General features: G+C 49.8%; 6 protein-coding genes across 6 annotated transcripts; 3 read left to right on the plus strand and 3 right to left on the minus strand.

Moving 5' to 3' along the window:
• Positions 1-1763: 1763 nt before the first annotated feature.
• BX661DRAFT_45823 (uncharacterized protein) lies at positions 1764-3742 on the plus strand. The gene has a single exon (XM_051539184.1). It carries the CDS (start codon positions 1994-1996, stop codon positions 3599-3601), a length of 1608 nt encoding a protein of 535 aa, XP_051389997.1. The 5' UTR covers positions 1764-1993; the 3' UTR covers positions 3602-3742.
• A 1251-nt stretch (positions 3743-4993) lies between these two features.
• BX661DRAFT_172436 (uncharacterized protein) lies at positions 4994-8525 on the plus strand (the record flags this gene model as incomplete). Its single annotated transcript, XM_051533781.1, has 2 exons — positions 4994-5291; positions 5464-8525. 2 exons carry the CDS (start codon positions 4994-4996, stop codon positions 8523-8525), a joined length of 3360 nt encoding a protein of 1119 aa, XP_051389998.1.
• Positions 8526-8613: 88 nt separating this feature from the next.
• BX661DRAFT_45852 (uncharacterized protein) lies at positions 8614-9380 on the plus strand. Its single transcript, XM_051539185.1, has one exon. The coding sequence runs from the start codon at positions 8703-8705 to the stop codon at positions 9282-9284; it is 582 nt and encodes a 193-aa protein (XP_051389999.1). The 5' UTR covers positions 8614-8702; the 3' UTR covers positions 9285-9380.
• A 96-nt stretch (positions 9381-9476) lies between these two features.
• BX661DRAFT_194329 (uncharacterized protein) lies at positions 9477-13802 on the minus strand (the record flags this gene model as incomplete). The annotated part of the gene is given in 7 exon segments (XM_051537869.1): positions 9477-10654; positions 11087-11922; positions 12803-12908; positions 13040-13127; positions 13139-13278; positions 13520-13558; positions 13763-13802. 7 exon segments carry the CDS (start codon positions 13800-13802, stop codon positions 9477-9479), a joined length of 2427 nt encoding a protein of 808 aa, XP_051390000.1.
• Positions 13803-14947: 1145 nt separating this feature from the next.
• BX661DRAFT_185695 (uncharacterized protein) lies at positions 14948-15734 on the minus strand. The gene has a single exon (XM_051536845.1). The coding sequence runs from the start codon at positions 15654-15656 to the stop codon at positions 15141-15143; it is 516 nt and encodes a 171-aa protein (XP_051390001.1). The 5' UTR covers positions 15657-15734; the 3' UTR covers positions 14948-15140.
• Positions 15735-16047: 313 nt separating this feature from the next.
• BX661DRAFT_194330 (kinase-like domain-containing protein) lies at positions 16048-17241 on the minus strand (the record flags this gene model as incomplete). The annotated part of the gene is made up of 2 exons (XM_051537870.1): positions 16048-16180; positions 16253-17241. 2 exons carry the CDS (start codon positions 17239-17241, stop codon positions 16048-16050), a joined length of 1122 nt encoding a protein of 373 aa, XP_051390002.1.
• Between the last annotated feature and the right edge of the window lie 188 nt (positions 17242-17429).

Consider the following 17429-nt stretch of genomic DNA (forward strand, 5'->3'; position numbering starts at 1 on the left):
AACAGCGTATCTCCGTATGTCGGCAGCATCGGGTCGCCCGATAGACAGGTGCCGAGTTCGGCCCTTAATAACAACATGTGTAAGTTGTGCTCTCGCCTACCCGCCAATTTGTACCGGGTGTATGCCAACGATAATGTGCATTCAGTTCATATATGTTTTTGCTAACCAAATGGGTTGTATGGGTGCCTTTGACGGTGACGATGATGGTTACGATGATGATATCGCCAAATGTGCACGATTTGATTATGTAGCCCGCAAGCGCCAGAGTTCCCCACAAATGAACCTCGCTGTGTCGCCACACTCTGGATATGCGTCGAACTCGCGCCAGGAGAATAAGTACTACTACCCGCCACCGCCTGCCTCCAACAGCGCGGGCAAGCGTGGCGCGGATGCCATCGAACGGTTCCAGCAAACGGTTAAGAAATGTCGCACGGACGACACTAGCCAAGGTTTGGATTGTCTTGCACATGCAATTGGTCTGCACGAGAAGCATGGCTGCTCCTCTGCCCTGTCTGCTAATACTAACCACAATAATGCATCCCCTCCTCCAAAATATCACTCTCCCCCTTGCAGCGCAGAATTTGACACACCACTGCCAGACTCTTCCAGCTCTATGCCTCTACTGGGTGTCATCAGCGAGGCTGCTTCTGCTTCTGAATCTGAAGCAGTTGGAGCACACATCCAGTCTCTCTCTTTATCATCCAATTTCTCTTCAAAAGCCCCCACTCCAATTGGACACAACAGCAGCAGAATGTCTATTTCGCCTGCTGCGAGCCCTCACTCCCCGAGCAACAGCAGCTCACCGCCCCCGCTCTCCGCTGCTAGCAGCTGGAGCTCAGAGGCGTCTTTGTCATCCATTTATTCATCTTACTCTCGCCCCTTTTCTTCCACTCGCTCTACCACCTTCTGCTCTAAATCGGGCAGCAGTGGTGGCTGCAGCAGTGGTAGTGGTGGTGGCGGCGGTATGAAGGGTTCGCTGCTTGGCATGGACTTTGCTCGGCACTATCCGCGCAAGCCCTCTGTTTTAGATGCGCCACCATTGCTGCGCTCGATGGGTCAACACACCTACCACCATCTGTCTCTGTCATCGGCATCGTCGTCAACATTTGACCGCTTTGCCATGGATGACTACGAATGAGACCGTGGTGGTTTTTTGTTGTTGGTTCAAATTGGATGTCCTAATTTTATTCTTCTGCATTTTACTTTTTTTATTCTCCCATTTTTCAGACTCTTCCTCCCTCCTCATTTTTCGCTGTTAATTTCCTTCTTTTTCATACGCTCTCAAAGCTCCCCCCTTCACTCTCACTCCCACTCTATCTTCTTGTTTATTTTCTCTTCTTATTTACTCGGGATTCATACACATCCTATTTTTATATTTGTCTTGGGAGAGAGGGAGGGAGAGAGAGAGATAAGGAGCAAAGAGGAGAGGTGTTGTTTGTGCGCATATCCAGTATATAGACAAAAATGTGGATAGGGAGCTGCACTGCTTGCAATTCCCTTGGCTTCTCGGCTTTCTACCTGAACCAATGCGCATGTGTAAAATATTTTTTGATGACAATTCATTCGCACGCACATATACGCACTTTAAAATGTTTTCTTTAATACTCTATATACATAGCCATTGTTTCACAACTTTCACTTTAACCACATCTATACTTTTATAGCAGCGCAATTAACCATTTTGTATTTTATGTTTGTTGTTTTTGGAGAGAGAGATACTTGTTTGAAGGATTTGTTTTTTTTGCATTATTGCACTTTTGTATGCTATTCTTTTATTTGGCGCACAAAAGTTGTGGTTGTATTTGGTATTTGGCATTCGCAAGTGGCAGAAGCGATGCGACCACAAAGCCCATGCACACATTCACTTTATTGCACTTCATACTAACTCTTTTTTCCAATTCTACCTTTAACTCTTTCTTTTATTGCACTATTAGGGCAGCAAGCACTGTTTTCGTTCCTCAGCCAGTACCGCGACATTGGTAATCTCGAGTTCATGGACCTGCCGGCCTCGCTACAGTCGCAGGCGGAGCTGAGGCAGCTCAACGAGGGCGTGCTGCAGCTTCTGCCCGATATGCAAGACGTCAGCGGTCGCGCGCTACTGATGGACCACTTAGTGCATCAGCTTGACAGCTCGAACCCAAGCAAGCTCAATGCTATCCTGAACATGGCCAACCCGCATTCCGGCTCAAGCGCCGACCCCATGCTCTCTGCTGCATCGGGCAGCAACTCTATCTACTCCGGCCAATCGCCGCAGCCAGTAAGCGGGGGTGTCGCCGCATCCTTTGACCTCACATCCAGTCCCGAGGACATGCACAGGATGGGCATGACTTCGATGCCGCTGAACTCGTACATAATGTATTCGCACAACTACCCGGGCAACAGCATCCCGTCGTACCCGCCGCTGGTGTCGATGCACAACCCGACGCTGACCGAGTTGGCGTCCATGCCGGCCAACAACAACAGCGCACCCATGCCTATGCCCATGAGTAACCCGTCAGTGCGCGTATCCAGCACCCCTCACCGCATCCCCTCATTGTCGCCGTCCATGGGCCGCATCCCGGATCCTGCGGTGAGCTTAAGGCCCATTGCGCGCTCCCGCGGCATGACCAGCGGCCCCGTGCCGATGGTGCCGCCTCTATCACTCTACTCAAACATCTACACGCCCATGCAGCTGCAGCAGGCCCAACAGGCGCAGTACGACCAGATGCAGCAGAACATGGCCAACCAACAGTACGCCCAGTCGGTAATGTCTGGCCACCGCCCTGGAGCGCCGTCACTGCCGCCACTCCACGCCGGATCGTACTCGAAGAATAAGCTGCCCCTGCCCAATGCGCAGATTGACGACCCCGAGGTGCATAAGGCGCAGATGAACGCCCTGATGGCATACCGTGCCATGGGGCTGCAATGCAAGGCACCAGACAGCCAGGACGACGAGGACGACGGTTCTCAGGAACTGTCCTTGGACGAGTGGCTCGACGCAGAGAAACTCACTGAGACCGAGGTCCTGGGCAATACCAATATGCTGACACCAGCGGCCACGCCCAGCACCACCCAGGTCGACGAGCCCGAGCTTGAGGACGCAGATCTTAGCTCGGAGGCGTATTACATGAGCCACCCGTCCGTCAAGAACTCGCTCTTGGTACAGCGCTCGTCGGGCCAGATGCAGACCAGAACAATTAAGTCTGAGGACGAGCCCGTGTCGTATATGCGCCAGCGCCAGGCACTTGCCGCCAGCAAGGCCGCTGAGAGTGCCAGCGAGAGCATTGATGATAGTGACGGGGGGACCACTGGTGAGAGCGCCGACGAGGAAGTTGAGGAGATTGGCCGTGAGGAGCTTGTCAACGTCGCTATGCAGTTGCTCGCGCGCATCAACATTTTGTACTTGCGCAAAGTGGAAGAAGAAAAACAGCAGCAGCAATTGCAGAGCTCTGAGCACGACGATATAGATGATCTGGAACGCGAACTGGATGCGATGAATATTGGTGGCAGCGGGTCTGCTGCTCCTGTCATCAAGGCTGTGGAGGACAACGGGCAGCAGGACATCATTAACCGGATGGCCAAACTTGGACTGTCAACTAGTACCAACAGTGTGTGCGTATAATTGACACGCAAAATTTTTTACATATATTTTTTCTTTAGCTTTTTATTTTCTTTGTCATCATATATTTCCATTCATATATTTTCATTGTTTTCATTCTAGTTCAAAATTTTTAATAAATATTTAACCTATTTATCGGACTAACCAACTAAATGGATGACTGACAAATTGAATGCACAGTAACAAGAAATACGTGTTACGCTGCAGGATTAACCATCAGCGTTAATATTCCCTATCAAACGCTGATTGACATCAAAGCACGTTTCTATTTGTACGTTGGTATCCACAACCAACAACACAAATGTGCTCATTTGTCTTGAAATGGTTTAAATACCAAGCCGGCAGACCAAGAGTCGAGAAGAAAATTTATTCAGTTTGAATTTTAATCATCTAATCATAAGCATTCAACAGCATCATTCAATACATCAATCCCACACTGTTTTAGATTTGTTACATTGTGAACGATTGATTGAATGATAATGATGACGACATTAAGTGTAATTTAAAATATTGAATTTGTTTTTTTTTACTTGGGAACAAAATAGGTGGGGGGAGGAGGGAGCGTGGGGACCGAGCCGAATGGCACTACACTGCAACAAATCCCCAACCTGTGGGGGGTAACTTTCAAGATTGTGTTTACGCGCTTGCATTTACATTTTGTTAAAAAGTAGTACGTTAAAAATTTTTTTGTCATCGCAAATGAAGGATGGCGAAAAAAAAGTGCCATCAGGCAGACGGAAGTGGAATAATCATGACATGGTTGTGGTGCTGAACTTTCGCATCATCCTCAACCCTCTGCTTTCAGGCCAGAGGCCTCCCTATTTTTTGCGCAAAAAGACATCTTCAGAGTCGGCCAAACCCAAATCTACAGTGACGCCCGAGATTTTGCCCAAAACTTTGCTCAGGTCAAAGTCCAAGCTTAAGCCCAAGCTTCTCTTTGTAAGAAGCAGGGTAGTGATTAATATCCTCAAATAATAGTAGGCTTATTGCCTCTAGTTTCTAAGTACGCTCTGGGTTGCTATGTAATCAGGATGGGAAGGATGTTGATTTGCAGGATATTTGAATATTTTTAGATATCTTCAGTCTCATTATTTTCTTCGTTGTATTGTTCTGTCTAGATACAATCGACCGGATTCGCAACTCAGAAAGGTCGCTTTGTCAAGAAGGGAATGAGAAAGGGAAGGAGAAGGAGAATGGAAAGCTCGGGCCTTTTTCCTTCATATTTTTTATTTCTCCCGCCGTTGTTATTATTTTTCTGTGTGTTACTATTTTTATTCTTTATTTTTATTCTTTATTTTATTTCATTTTATTCAAATTTGCGAAACCTCTTCATTATATTTCTCATCTCGTATATTTTTATTTGTATTTCTTAGAAAGCGCACTTTAAACAATAGAATGCCTGTCGTCAAAGCGCTCGAGGACAGGGGCCGTACACTAACAGATGCGCTACTAACACACGATGTGCTGGCATACCGAGGGGCAACAGACACAGGGGCGCTTCTGGACACCCTGGTGGCCCTCCACGAGGAACTCAATGAGCGGCAGTTTCTGAGCTCGCCCAATATCAACGAGTTTGTGGAGCGGTACAAGGACTCGGTGGAGGATGTGAAAAGACTGAGACTGGGCAAAAGGGATTTTGAGTTTGTCCGGTCGCTTGCCAGGGGCCAGTTTGGGATTGTGGATATTGTGCGGAGTAAGCACAACAAGGGGGTGTACGCCATGAAGACGCTCAACAAGCAGGCGCTCTTGAGCCAGCGCGAGGCAAGTTTTCTATATGCAAAAATGTTCCGCATGTATCAACTGTTTTGAGCAGTATGCCCACATACTAATACTTAAAACCAATCATTTTTTTTCTGTGTAGCAAGCGGCGTTTCTCGAGGAGCGCGACGTGCTGGTGCTGGGCAAGGACTCGCCCTGGATCCCAGACCTCTACGCGGCGTTCCAGGACAAGGAGAACCTCTACATAGTGATGGAATTCGTGGCTGGCGGCGACCTCTTCAGCATGCTGGACCGCTGCGAGAACGCGATAATCGACGAGTCCGCCGCGCGGTTCTACGCGGCCGAGCTGGTGTTGGCCCTGGAGGATCTGCATAAAATAGGGTACATCCATAGGGACTGCAAGCCGCAAAATACTCTTCTGGATGAGCGCGGCCATGTCAAGCTGGCAGACTTTGGATCTTGCGCCCGTATCGACGCCTCGGGCGCGCATGAGGCGCAGACATCCGTTCCCGTGGGTACCTGTGACTACATTGCGCCCGAGATCTTGCGAGCGCGCGAGCTGGGCAACGGTGGCGTTGTCAGTACATCCTGCGACTGGTGGTCCCTGGGCACGGTTCTCTATGAAATGATCTACGGCGATCCGCCATTCTACAGCGACAGTGTGCCGGAGACTTACGGCAAAATCATGTCCAGTGAAAAGCACCTCTCCTTCGACCCATCACTCGAGGTGTCCGAGGAGGCCAAGGACCTGATGCGCAAGCTTCTTGTTCGGCAGGAGGACCGGCTCGGGCTGCCAGGCATCAAGGCGCATGCGTTCTTCGCCTCGGTTGATTGGGACCGCATTAGGCAGCAGGACGCGCCGTTTGTGCCGCGCATTAGCTCGCCCGACGACACGTCCAACTTTAGCGTCGGTGATGAGGCCGAGGAGGACATGGGTATGGCTATGGCACGCGCAAGCAGCAGCAGGCTGGGCCACGGCCGAGAGTACGCCGGCGAGCAGCTGCCCTTCATTGGCTTTACTTTTCTGCCGCAGACGTTCACCCTCAGCGCTAAAAGATTGGCTCCGCCGACGCCACGCGGGCCGAGGGACGATCCGGCCCAGCTGCGCGGCCTTAAGCTGAGGATCGAGCAGCTGGAGGCCGAGAATGCCAGGCTCAAGGGAATGCAGGCTGAGTGGGAGGAGGAGAGGAGGCTTGTGAAGACAAAGGTTGCTGCGCTTGAGGCCAAGGCGCTGCTGCCGCCGCCCGTGACGCCCCCGCCAATTCCTGTGCCCAAGCGCGACTCGGCGATACAGACTGATGATGAAGAAAAAAAGGAGGAGAAGAATGATGATGCGGACAAGGATGCCTACGCCAGACTGGCAGAGAGCCTGGCCGTGCAGTTCAGCGGGCAATCAGAGCATCTCACCAAGCTCGTTGCAGCCGTCAACGGGCTGGCCGAGGTGACCGGGGACAAGCTCGACGAGGGCCTGCAGATGCAGCGCAAGGAGATCAGCGCATTGGCCAGCCTCATCCAGCCTGGCGCATCCACACTGCCACGGCTCTCCAGCAAGGCGTCCATGACACAGGTTTACCAGGCCAACGGGTCATCGGGGCGCCTGAGCGTGGGCCAGACGACGCGTGCGCCCAGACGCTCGATCAGCGCCAACGACGATTCCCTGGCGGACACGCACCCTACGGTGGTTGCCACGCTGGTCAACGAGACGCGCTCCGCGACGGACGCCAGCCGCCAGCCCGGGTCGCCGGCTGTTAGTCGTGTGTCGCGTGCCGAGCGCCGGGTGTCGGCTGGTGTCGCCTCAGACGCGCTGTCGGTTATCGGAAACAAGTGCGACAGACTGGCAGCGCTGTTCGAGCAGTACGCCAGTGAGATCGAGGGCATTCACCAGTCGCAGGCGTCGCTGATTGCCATTTGCAGCGCGCTCAAGTCGGCTGTAGAGCCGGGCCGCTCCCTGGCCGACATCCCAGAGGTGGCCACCCCCGAGGGATCCACCAGGAGCCGCCGCAAGACCGAGCAAATTCGCCGTCGCGGAGCACCCGATTTCACGCAGCCTGCTGCCACTCCCGCTGACTCTGCTGTGGATCTCTACAGGGCGGCCACTGATGAGCTGGTTGCCGGGCTCAAGGCGCAGCTGTCCCAGGCTGAGGACGCCCGGGTGGCTGCCGAGGCCCGCGCTGCCGAGCTGCTGGGCTGGATTGGGCGCGAGTCCAAGGGCCGCGCGCTGCTGGAGGACATGATCCGCACGGCGCAGCAGGCGTGCAAGATGGCCGAGGACAAGTTTGAGCAGATGAGCAAGGAGACTGATTCCCTCAAGCGGGCGCTGGGATCAAAGAGCGAGAGCATTTCCAGCCTGCAGGCCACAGTGGAGACCCGAGACAAGGAGCTGCGGCATCTGCGGCGTGCATCGAGGAAGGCGCTGGATCAGCTGGCCGATATCAGTGCACAGCCCCAGCCGCCGCTGCCTACTGCGGAGAAGACCAAGGAGAACATGGACGTGGAGCTGCAGGAGGCTGTCACGGTGCATGTGCGGCTGCAGTTCGAGATAGCCCGGCTGGAGGGCGAGGTGTCTCGGCTGGAGTCAGAGAAAGCACAGTTGGCCAAAGAGCTCAAGCTCAAGGACTCGAAGCTCAGGACTGCAGAGTCACTTGCCGAATCCGACGGTATCCGCGTGCGGCCTATGGATGGTGGGATCGAGGATGATGAGGGCGATTCCAAGTATGGAAGCACGGGGGCTAAATCGCACAAGCGGTTCAAGGTCCAGCTGCAGAACCTGCAGAGCCACGTGGAGTATCTTGAGACCAAGCTTGCACTGGCAGTGAGTGAGAACGAGCAGCTGAAGAAGCAGCAGAGTCCAGGCATTAAGTTTCCAAGTTTTTCGCGCAAGAACAGCAGCAATTTGCAGCAGCAGCAGCCCGATGTGGCTGAGCCGAGGCTGAGGTCAACTTCGATGTTCCCCAACTTGCACAGCAACATGGGGACGGCCTTTGCATCCGCTGCGTCGTTCGATGGCGATCGCAAGTCAACAGAGTCGGCGGATAGCTATGGGACTGCTGGGAACTCCTATTCGCCGACGTCGAGGCCGAGGCCGCCACTGGATCCTTCGAATGGCAGTACCGGTAGTACTGGTAGTCGGCCTCGGAATGACTCGACAACGTCGTCGTTTGAGCGCATACGTTCGCCATTTAAGGGCTTCCGAAAGCATTTCAGCTGATACACACAAAAAATATCCAAAATTTTAATTTTTTTCTCATTCGATTTAATTTCAATTTCAATTTCAATTTTTTACGATTCAACCTTTTTCTTTTTTCTTTTCCTATCTTTTTTCTCTTTATTTTTCCATACACACAAATCCATTCTCTCTTACAAATTCATACATTATATTTAAAAAATGTCGCGGGCAGTGTATTTCTTCCGCAACATTCGCACAAAGCAGGTCCTCGCGACTACGGCAAAGTCACTTTTGACCAAACCCAAGCTGGTTAAAAACCAAATCCCCGACCCAACCCTTCGCCCAACCGTCCTGCGTCCCGACCACTGGACACCCCTCGTCGTAGCTACCGGTTTCGAAAGCAAGCAGGCACAAACCGACGCCTTCAATCTCACTAGCCAACCAGGCCACCCATTCCAGCCCAAAACCGAAAAGGAACAAAAGGAGTATACACTGTTGATGAATAAGAATAAGCGCTTGGCTGATAAGGATTGTGCAGAGAAGCAGATTGCTCAGTTGGCTCGTTCGCTTGTTTATATGGATGTTATGAAGTCCCAGACGGTACCCAAGAAGGGGAAAGTTAGGTTGCTGTGGGAGAACAGGGAGTGGATCAAGAAGGTCGAGGAGGCTGGTCTGTATTGGCCCGCGTGGGTTGAACATGGCGATCTGGACATTAAGCGCGGAAATATTATTATCAACCCCGAGCTGCGCGTAAAGGCCCCAGTTGTTGCCGCCGCCGCCGCTGCCACTGTGGCCAACTAGAGCCTGATTCTTTATTTTTTTCCTACTTTTTTTCTCTCGCTAAACAAAAAATTCAAACTTAAAACATTTGATAGTAAAAGCAAATAAAAAGCTGAAGAAATATCGTTGATACATAAAAGAATATAAAGGAAAAAATTGACCAAAGAAGAAAATTAAAAAAGAAAGGCAAAAACCACATCAACCTACTTTTTTTTACTCCTGAGCAAAACCGACGGTGTTCTCAATAGCAAGAATCAGCTTGGACGACATTGTCTCGTAGTCGGGGTACGGCGGCAGATCAATGCGATTGAAGCACGTGTGACTCTTGGGCAGCGCAATGATATCCCCGGATCTTTCAATAGTAAAGCGGCGCGGGCCATCGCTGCCCTGCAGGTCCTTGAATCCATTGACTGGAATGCGCGAAGTTCCCGTTGTAAACTGCAGCAACCGCGTCTGGTGCTCCGAGTCCATCTCCGCGACAAACTTCCAGAACCACTGCACAACCTGGTCGGACTCTGTGTATCCGCGGTAATCTGTGTGCTTCTTCCAATCCTCGACGTCAATCTCAGCCAAGCCACCGATGAGGAGCTCCAGCTCGCGCTCATCGAACACCTGGATGAGATCCTCGGGAATCAGCTCGTGGAAGCCCGCCTGGAACGCCTCGAACTGGTCCTTGATGCGATCGCACACACGGTACTTGATCCGAAGCTGCACGAACTCCGCCTTGTTCTCCTCCGTCACGTCAATGTCCTTGCCTCCGGGCTTCAGATCGACTTCGATGCGCTCACCAAAGCGGTCGTCGTCCACGGCAAACGTGAATCCCATGTCCGTAACGTCGTTCTCCAAGATCCACTTGAGACTGCGGTAGATCTCGGCGTCGACGCTCTGCATGTCGTCTAGCGTGACGGGCTTCTTCAGGATCATCTTGTAGAATGAAGATGTGAAGAAGGCGTCGAGGAACCGGCGGTGGAAAATAGCCAGGCCCATCGTGCGCCCGATAAACCTGAAGTAGTTGAGATGCTCCGGGTTGATCTCCGAGTTAGGGTTGAACTGCAGCGTGTACTGGTCGTGCGCAGAATACTCGAATAGGCAGTACTGCGGGTCAAACATCTTGTGCGAGAGCAGGAAGAAGTACTCGCGGGAGACACCGCCGTAGTCAAGGCCGTCTTCACCGTCGAATTTGATCATGAGCCGCTTCTTGAGCTCCGACACGGGCACCCGCATGATCTCGTTGTATGAGTCCTCGAATACTGTGTTGCGCGCAACCTTGATGTGGCATTGGCCAGGCACGGGGCGCATGGCAGCCTGCGACCTGAAGTAGATGTACTTGCGGCGGAAATCGCGCTTGTACTGGGGCACATTCTGGTCGAGGTTGCTTGGCAGGCGAGGGTCTATATGTTTGAGCGTCGAATCAATGACACCAGGATATGAGATCAAGCGAGCGCACAAACGGAAAGAAAAAAAACAAAAACACCGACCGCACAAAAAAATAAGATAAAAAATACGTTTTTATTAGTATCGGCATGATTTGCAAAAACATCAGTGCTGTGACTATTTTTAAACCGTGTTTACATGTTGCTGTCCGGTTTTCATTGCTTCTTAGGGTTTTTTCTCTTAGAAAGCTTCCCTAATTTGTTTCTAGTCAATAATCACCACAAGGAAACACCGCTTGGCAAAGAAAAATAAAAAACAACGCAATAGGCCATCCCCAAAAAAAGCGGGCATAACACATTGACAATTGCTCAACACATGCAAGGGGCAGATATAGCAGCAGGAGCAACAAACATAAATACAGAAGCACAGAAGCAAAAGTTGAAACTTACCGTCCCAAGTGGTTGTTTTCGTGTTGTGGTCAACAAAGTACACGCGTCCCTGAGACGTCAGCCGCATCTCCCAACCTGACGGCAATGGGCCAAGACGCGACGCAGTCTGTCCAGCAATGTTCGACACATTGTTATTGCGGTTCGAGCTAGGGGCCTGGCTGGCGCGCAAGCGAGGGTCGTCCCAGGTCGTTGTACGGCTAATGTGGTTGACAAAGTACGGGCGGTTCTCGGTAGTGTACCGCTGCTCCCATCCGGACGGCAGCGGTCCCAGCGCAGCGCCTGAGCTCAGTACTGAGGTCGAGCCGGCCGCTGCAACAGAGCTTGAACCAGCACCGCTGCCAATACTGGCACTGTGGGACGGCGGCGAAGGACCAGAGGCAGCACTGTGGCCCGGCCTAGGGGTTACATTGGCCATGCCCGCATTGTCGGGCAGCGTGCGATTCATATGCCGCCGGCGCTCCCCCTCAGTGGGCTCGGCAACAGGCACAACACCTGCGGCAGTTGGCCTGACCCAGGTGGTGGTGCGCGAGTTGTGGTCAACAAAATATACCCGGCCCATGACGTCGATGCGCTGCTCCCAGCCCTGCGGAAGAGCGTCCCCAGACTCTGCAGCGTTGTGTGCACTTGGGCCGGCTACTGACCCCGACCCAGCACCAGCTGGGTGGCTGTGTGAGGGTGGCTCGGCTCTGCCTTGTGAGCTGTTCGCGGCTCTGAAACTTGGCGCAGAGTGGTGCGGCGGATGGACGTTGCCGTTGTTGGCGCTGCTACTAGATGTCGAGGCTGCGCCCAGCTGCGGGCCTTCGACGCGAGCGGGCTGCCCGTTCCGAGCGGCCTCCCTATTGCGTTTTTGCCGAGAAAACAGTGTGTTAAACATTGTCAGCAGTTAAATTCCGAATTAAAGACAGGTGAGGTTTTTTTGATGTTTTTACAAGAGGGTGGGAATGAGAGTTTTAAAAATAAAAGTAAAAGAGAGAGAGGGAAGAAAAGAGGGGATAGAGTCTCAAATAGAGTAATACAAAAAAGGTTAAGCCCTTTCTTCCAAATATTTGCTTCTCAGTTCAGCTCGGTCAGTGGCAGCAGTAGTTGTGTGATGGTTTGTGTGTGTGAAAATAAATATTGTGTGGAAAGTACAGGGGCACTCGCTGGGAATAGGCACTCCAGAACGATGCTGGTAATATTAAAACAAGAACGAAAAATAAACAATAAACAATATATGAAAAAAAGTTCTGGACAAGTGAGGCAAAGCAAAGTGAAATGTAAATTCGGAATTTGAAAGAAGAGAAGGGGAGAAAAAAGGAAAGAGGAAAGAGGGGAAAAAAGTCCAATCCAAGGTTTTTTGTCCACAATGCTTGCAAAACAAAGCCTTTGCAGCCCAAAAAGGGAGGATACGCACAAAGAGGCTTGGCCCGGCTTTGCCAGAAAAAAAGTGAAAATGCCAATCGTTCACATCCATTTTCAGACGAAAAATAAATAATTAGGTACTATTTTGATAGCCACAAGACCATTTACTGGCATCAGACAAAAGGTGTGCAAAGGAAGAGATATTAGCAGTGCTGAGGGGCTGGTAAACGGGAGGAACACTTGCTTTGAAATGATATATTATTCAGCAACAAAAGCGATTCGCTACTGATATCAGCGCCTCGCATTTACCATACATGCTTCATTAACAAAGCAGACACACTGTCAAATATACATATATTCACTCGATAGACTTACCCTGCTGGAAATACAGGCTGGTTGACGGGCACGTTGAACTGTAGAATCAGGCGGCCCTGCACCGGTTCATTGTGGTTCGAGTTATTGAGATCCTGTGTGACCATGGCTACACACAAGCAAAAAAGTAAGGACAAGAGTGATAGGCCAATTAGTAATGCGGCGGACGATATAGCGCAATTAACAATACAGGCGCTTTAAATGGCCATGCTGTGCACAAAACAACAGACTGACTCGTACCTTCTCCGCCAACTTCAACGTCAATGTGCTGGCTGATTTGCACATTGATGACGCCCAGAAACCCCTGCCCCTGCTTCTTGAACTTTCGCTGGTCAAAACCTGCACTGTGATGACGCTGGTTGGCTTGACCCGCACTTCAAACGTTTCGTTCCAGTACGGGGATAGCGTGCGCTTGAGCGCCTTTGTTGTTAGTGTCTGTGCCCCATCAACCGTCAAAACAACAAACGGATCCGGAAGTCCTAATGCAAGCCAAAGCAAAAAAATAAAGCGAATGTTGAAACAGGTACAAGTATTATTAGAATGTGCAAAATTGTGGACTTGTACTTTGTGTACTGCGCAAAAAACAATACAATGCACGAAGCCAAATTAATAATAAAAGAATAATGGAAGAATCGACTTTGATTCCCACAGCTCATGTGGGGACAGCTGTCAGTCAATTGAGTTTTTGGTGTATGTGGTGTATTGTCTCTTGTCACTTACGGAAAAGCTCGCGCTTGTAGAGGTTGTCTGCGGCAAGCACTACACCAGTACAAAGTTTAAAACAAAATGACATTGACTCACGCACACATCAATATTGTTTAGTTAGTTGCGACTATTCTCAGCACTGCGCCAAATGAGATTTTTTCATTACCACTCTGGTCTACTTTGTGCCGTTATAAAAACAATCCCACCATCCAAAGATCGTTCTTCTGCCCTTTGCGCCAACTGCTCGCGAGACTTTACCTGTTACCTTGAGAGTCCTACAGAAATCCATGAGCGACATGCATGTGCATGTATGCAAAACAGTTGTCTTTTAGTTTAAGAAAAACTTTGCGTGCAATGTTGAGTGCTAAGTGTGAAGTAACATGCCCAATGTCTACAAGCATGACGTGTCCAAGAAGTACGCTGTTATGCACATTGTGGTGTCGAAACAAAAAAAGTAACACGCTTGTCTGCCACCTCCTCCAGCTCTCAAGTTCAAGTTCAGGCTTAAGCTCATTGCTTGCATTGTGTGAATTGGCGGTGCCGTACCTCGTCCCGTCGGCCATTGCACAGATTGTAGCCTAGTGTTTGTGCGCGCACTGGAATTCGAACGAAATAAAGGGGGTTAAGCGAAAATGAGAACCGTTACCCTGTTGCCACAAAATAACGAGACAGAGCGATAAGGAATAAGAAATATTAAATTCGAATAAACCAATAAATAAAAAAGCGCAGCTATGAAGAAAAAGAATATAAAGACGAAAAAGATGCGGATAATTTGAACAATCCTGGACAAACCGGAAAAATGGAGGGGGGTGGATGAGATTAAGTTGAGAAAATCGGCCCCAAACCTGATGGAAAAAAATTGTAAAATGTTTATTTTATTCAACACACGTCACTGTTTATACACCAAGCCCAGCCCCCCACCACACCCCTTGACCCTGTCGCTTTTTCAAAAGACCAATTATTTAACTCTTTCCTTCTTAAAATTAATAAAAAATATATCACATAATTAATAATTGAAAAAGACCGGCATTCCGGCCTAGCCTGTTCGTGACAAGACCACATTTTTAATAAGGTTTGGGCCATAAAAAAATCAAAAAAATTCAGTTTTTCTGCAACGCTAGCAGATCTTCAATGTTCTTGCGTCCTTGATCAAAGCCCGACTGGTACCCGTCCCTGAATCCAGCGTCAAACCCGATGGCAGCCGGGTTTGCATTCTTCTTCTCAGCCAAAGAAATATCATTCGAGTCTGTGTTCTGAGACTTTGTGCCATCTGTGCTGTCGCTGAGATACCGCTGCCCTGCTGTCAGAAATAACCTACATTCCTTCGTGTGCCTGCATGTCAAAGCACTCGCAGAAAATACTTTAACCGTGCGCAGTCTTGCTGCTAAAATCATTATTTTTTGTTGTTGACAAAAGTACAAGTGAGAACAAGTGAATGTATAATATTTTAGAATCGATCGTGAGTGTTTGCAAAAAAATACTTTTTTCAAAGTTTTCTGGCCAACCAAAAACAACCAAGTTATGGACTAGTTGCGCATGCAATATGAAACAAGAAAAAACTTTTTTTTAAAAAGGATGTAGTCCTTAGTATTTATTGGTTCTCGCTTTATACTACAAAACACAGCACAAAATTGTTTTATGCCTTGTTAGCCATAGCGTCTGAGAACCCCTGGCGATAACCCTCAGAGAACCCCTTACTGAACCCATTAACATCACCAGAATTACTGCCAACACGTGCACCATTAGGAGTATTAGGACCAGGAGCACCACGTCTGCTCCTATGCTTCGCATAGCCCACGACAACCGTCTGCCCATCAATAACCTGATCCTGGCGCTCCTCCACTGCCTTTGTGATCGCCGCCTGAACAGAGGCAGTCTCCTCCTGAGTGGGCTCAGCCTCCATCATATAGTACGACTGGCCGTTCACCTGAGGTGCTTCACCGGATGTAAAGTAAATGTGCGCGTACCTGTAACCCTTAACGCCCTCGTTCATCCGGACACCACCAATGTGGCCGTAGGAGCCGAAGATCTCCCGGAGGGTCTCAGGCGTGGTCTTCTCGCTGAGATTACCAATGTAAATTGGAACGGACGCAAAATTGCGCACGCTAAGAGTACGTCCGGTGCGGAGAACCTGCTTTGAAAGTGCAAACATGTTTTTTTATATAAAGTTAAAACTAGATTTGACTCGAAATTAATATTTTAAAGTCGGAAAAAGAAGAGGAAAAAAAAAAGCTCAAGAAAAAATAACATGCGTGTAAATGTGATAAATTGTGACACCGCATTGTTTCTGATATCGCTGCCAATTTCTAATCTTGCCCAAAATCAGTTAATCATTTCATTTTCACATCTTTGAAGTTTGTCATACTTTTTATTTTGCTGGCAGTAAATTTCTAACAAGCAAACAAAAAAATAAACAAACACTCATTACTGCTAAAAGTACCTTTTCTTATTTACTTTTCTTTGTCTTGAACAATGCAAACTAAATGGATATATTGGATAAAACAAGACAGATAAAAAAGATGATATTTTGTGGTCTTTTGCTATTAAGGATAGGGCTGGCCATGAGGATGGTGAGGCTGCTGCATATGGTGCTGTGCATGGGGGTTAATGTCATGCTGCTGGAGCTGCTGAAGGTGTTGCTGCTGTTGCTGAAGCTGGAGTTGTTGGAGCTGCTGCCTCTGCTGCAATTGCTGTTGCTGCAATTGCTGGTGCTGAAGGTGCTGCTGTTGCTGCTGGAGACGCAAGTACTGCTGCTGTTGCTGCTGCTGGTGTTGCTGCTGCTGCTGCTGTATATGCATCTGCTGGAGTTGCTGCTCTTGCATCTGCACAGATAAATGCAAGGGATGGTGGACCTGCGGCGGCCAGAGGTCCTGGAAATAAGGGTGCGTCAGGCACTTGCTGGCCTCCCACCTCAAATCGGGATCATACACCAGCAGTTTCTTCAGCAGGTCAATCGCATACGGGTCCATCTGGGGCAGGTGCTGCTCGAGTCTCTGGGGTGGATACATCGGCAGATTGTTTTTCCAATTAGGCAGCCGCGATACCGATGGCCATGTGGCCTCGGACGGCGTCCCCATGATGCGGAATATCTTGACCAGCTGGTCATCATTGCTCGACCCGGCGAACAGCGGCCGACCAGTAAACATCTCGGCCATGATGCACCCAGCCGACCAAATATCAATCGTATTGCTGTAGTTGCGCGATCCCAGAAGAACATCTGGTGCCCGATACCAAAGCGTAACGACCTCGTTGGAAAACGTATTGACCGGGATACCCACCGCGCGAGCAAGCCCAAAGTCACCCAACTTCAACTGATTGCGTGAGTTAATCAGCAGGTTTTGAGGCTTAAGGTCGCGGTGCAAAACGCGCATCTCATGGCAATACTTGATTCCCTTGAGCAACTGGTACATCAGAACCTTTATAGTCTGCGGCGGCAGCGCTCCGTGGTTACCGACTGCGTCCATGTAGCGCTTTAGGTCCTTGTCCATAAACTCAAACACTAGCATTAGCTTGGTCTCTGTGTGCACGACGTCAAGGAGCTTGACGACATTCTCATGGTCGAGCTCCTTCATCAGAGATATTTCGCGGATGGCTGTCGAGGGTGCGCCCTCCTCAGGATCCAGATGGATCTCCTTGAGCGCTACAATCTCGCCCTTGGGCGACCTGCCCTTGTACACTGTGGCATACGTGCCCTCACCGAGGTGCTCCAACCGCTGGTAATTTCCTTCCATATGCATGTTGCTTATTCTGTTTTATTTGGTCCTTTGAAGGGGAAGAGGAAGAGGAAGAGGTTGCAACCGAAAATGCGTGCTATGTTTGTTGCTAATGAAATAGAGAGATGCCAATTTGGTGTAGTGCAGATGAGAATAAATGTAAAGAAAAGGTGGAATAATCAAATAATAATAAAGAGGGCTTGAGAAATAAA

Source organism: Kickxella alabastrina, assembly GCF_025024165.1.
Source record: "Kickxella alabastrina strain RSA 675 chromosome Unknown BX661scaffold_19, whole genome shotgun sequence".
Lineage (NCBI taxonomy): Eukaryota > Fungi > Kickxellomycota > Kickxellomycetes > Kickxellales > Kickxellaceae > Kickxella > Kickxella alabastrina.

What these genes read in the sequence shown, in the direction of transcription:
- BX661DRAFT_185695 (XM_051536845.1), bottom strand. Translation starts at nt 15,656, where the DNA reads ATGTTTGCACTTTCAAAGCAGGTTCTCCGCACCGGACGTACTCTTAGC.
- BX661DRAFT_45823 (XM_051539184.1), top strand. Translation starts at nt 1,994, where the DNA reads ATGGACCTGCCGGCCTCGCTACAGTCGCAGGCGGAGCTGAGGCAGCTC.
- BX661DRAFT_45852 (XM_051539185.1), top strand. Translation starts at nt 8,703, where the DNA reads ATGTCGCGGGCAGTGTATTTCTTCCGCAACATTCGCACAAAGCAGGTC.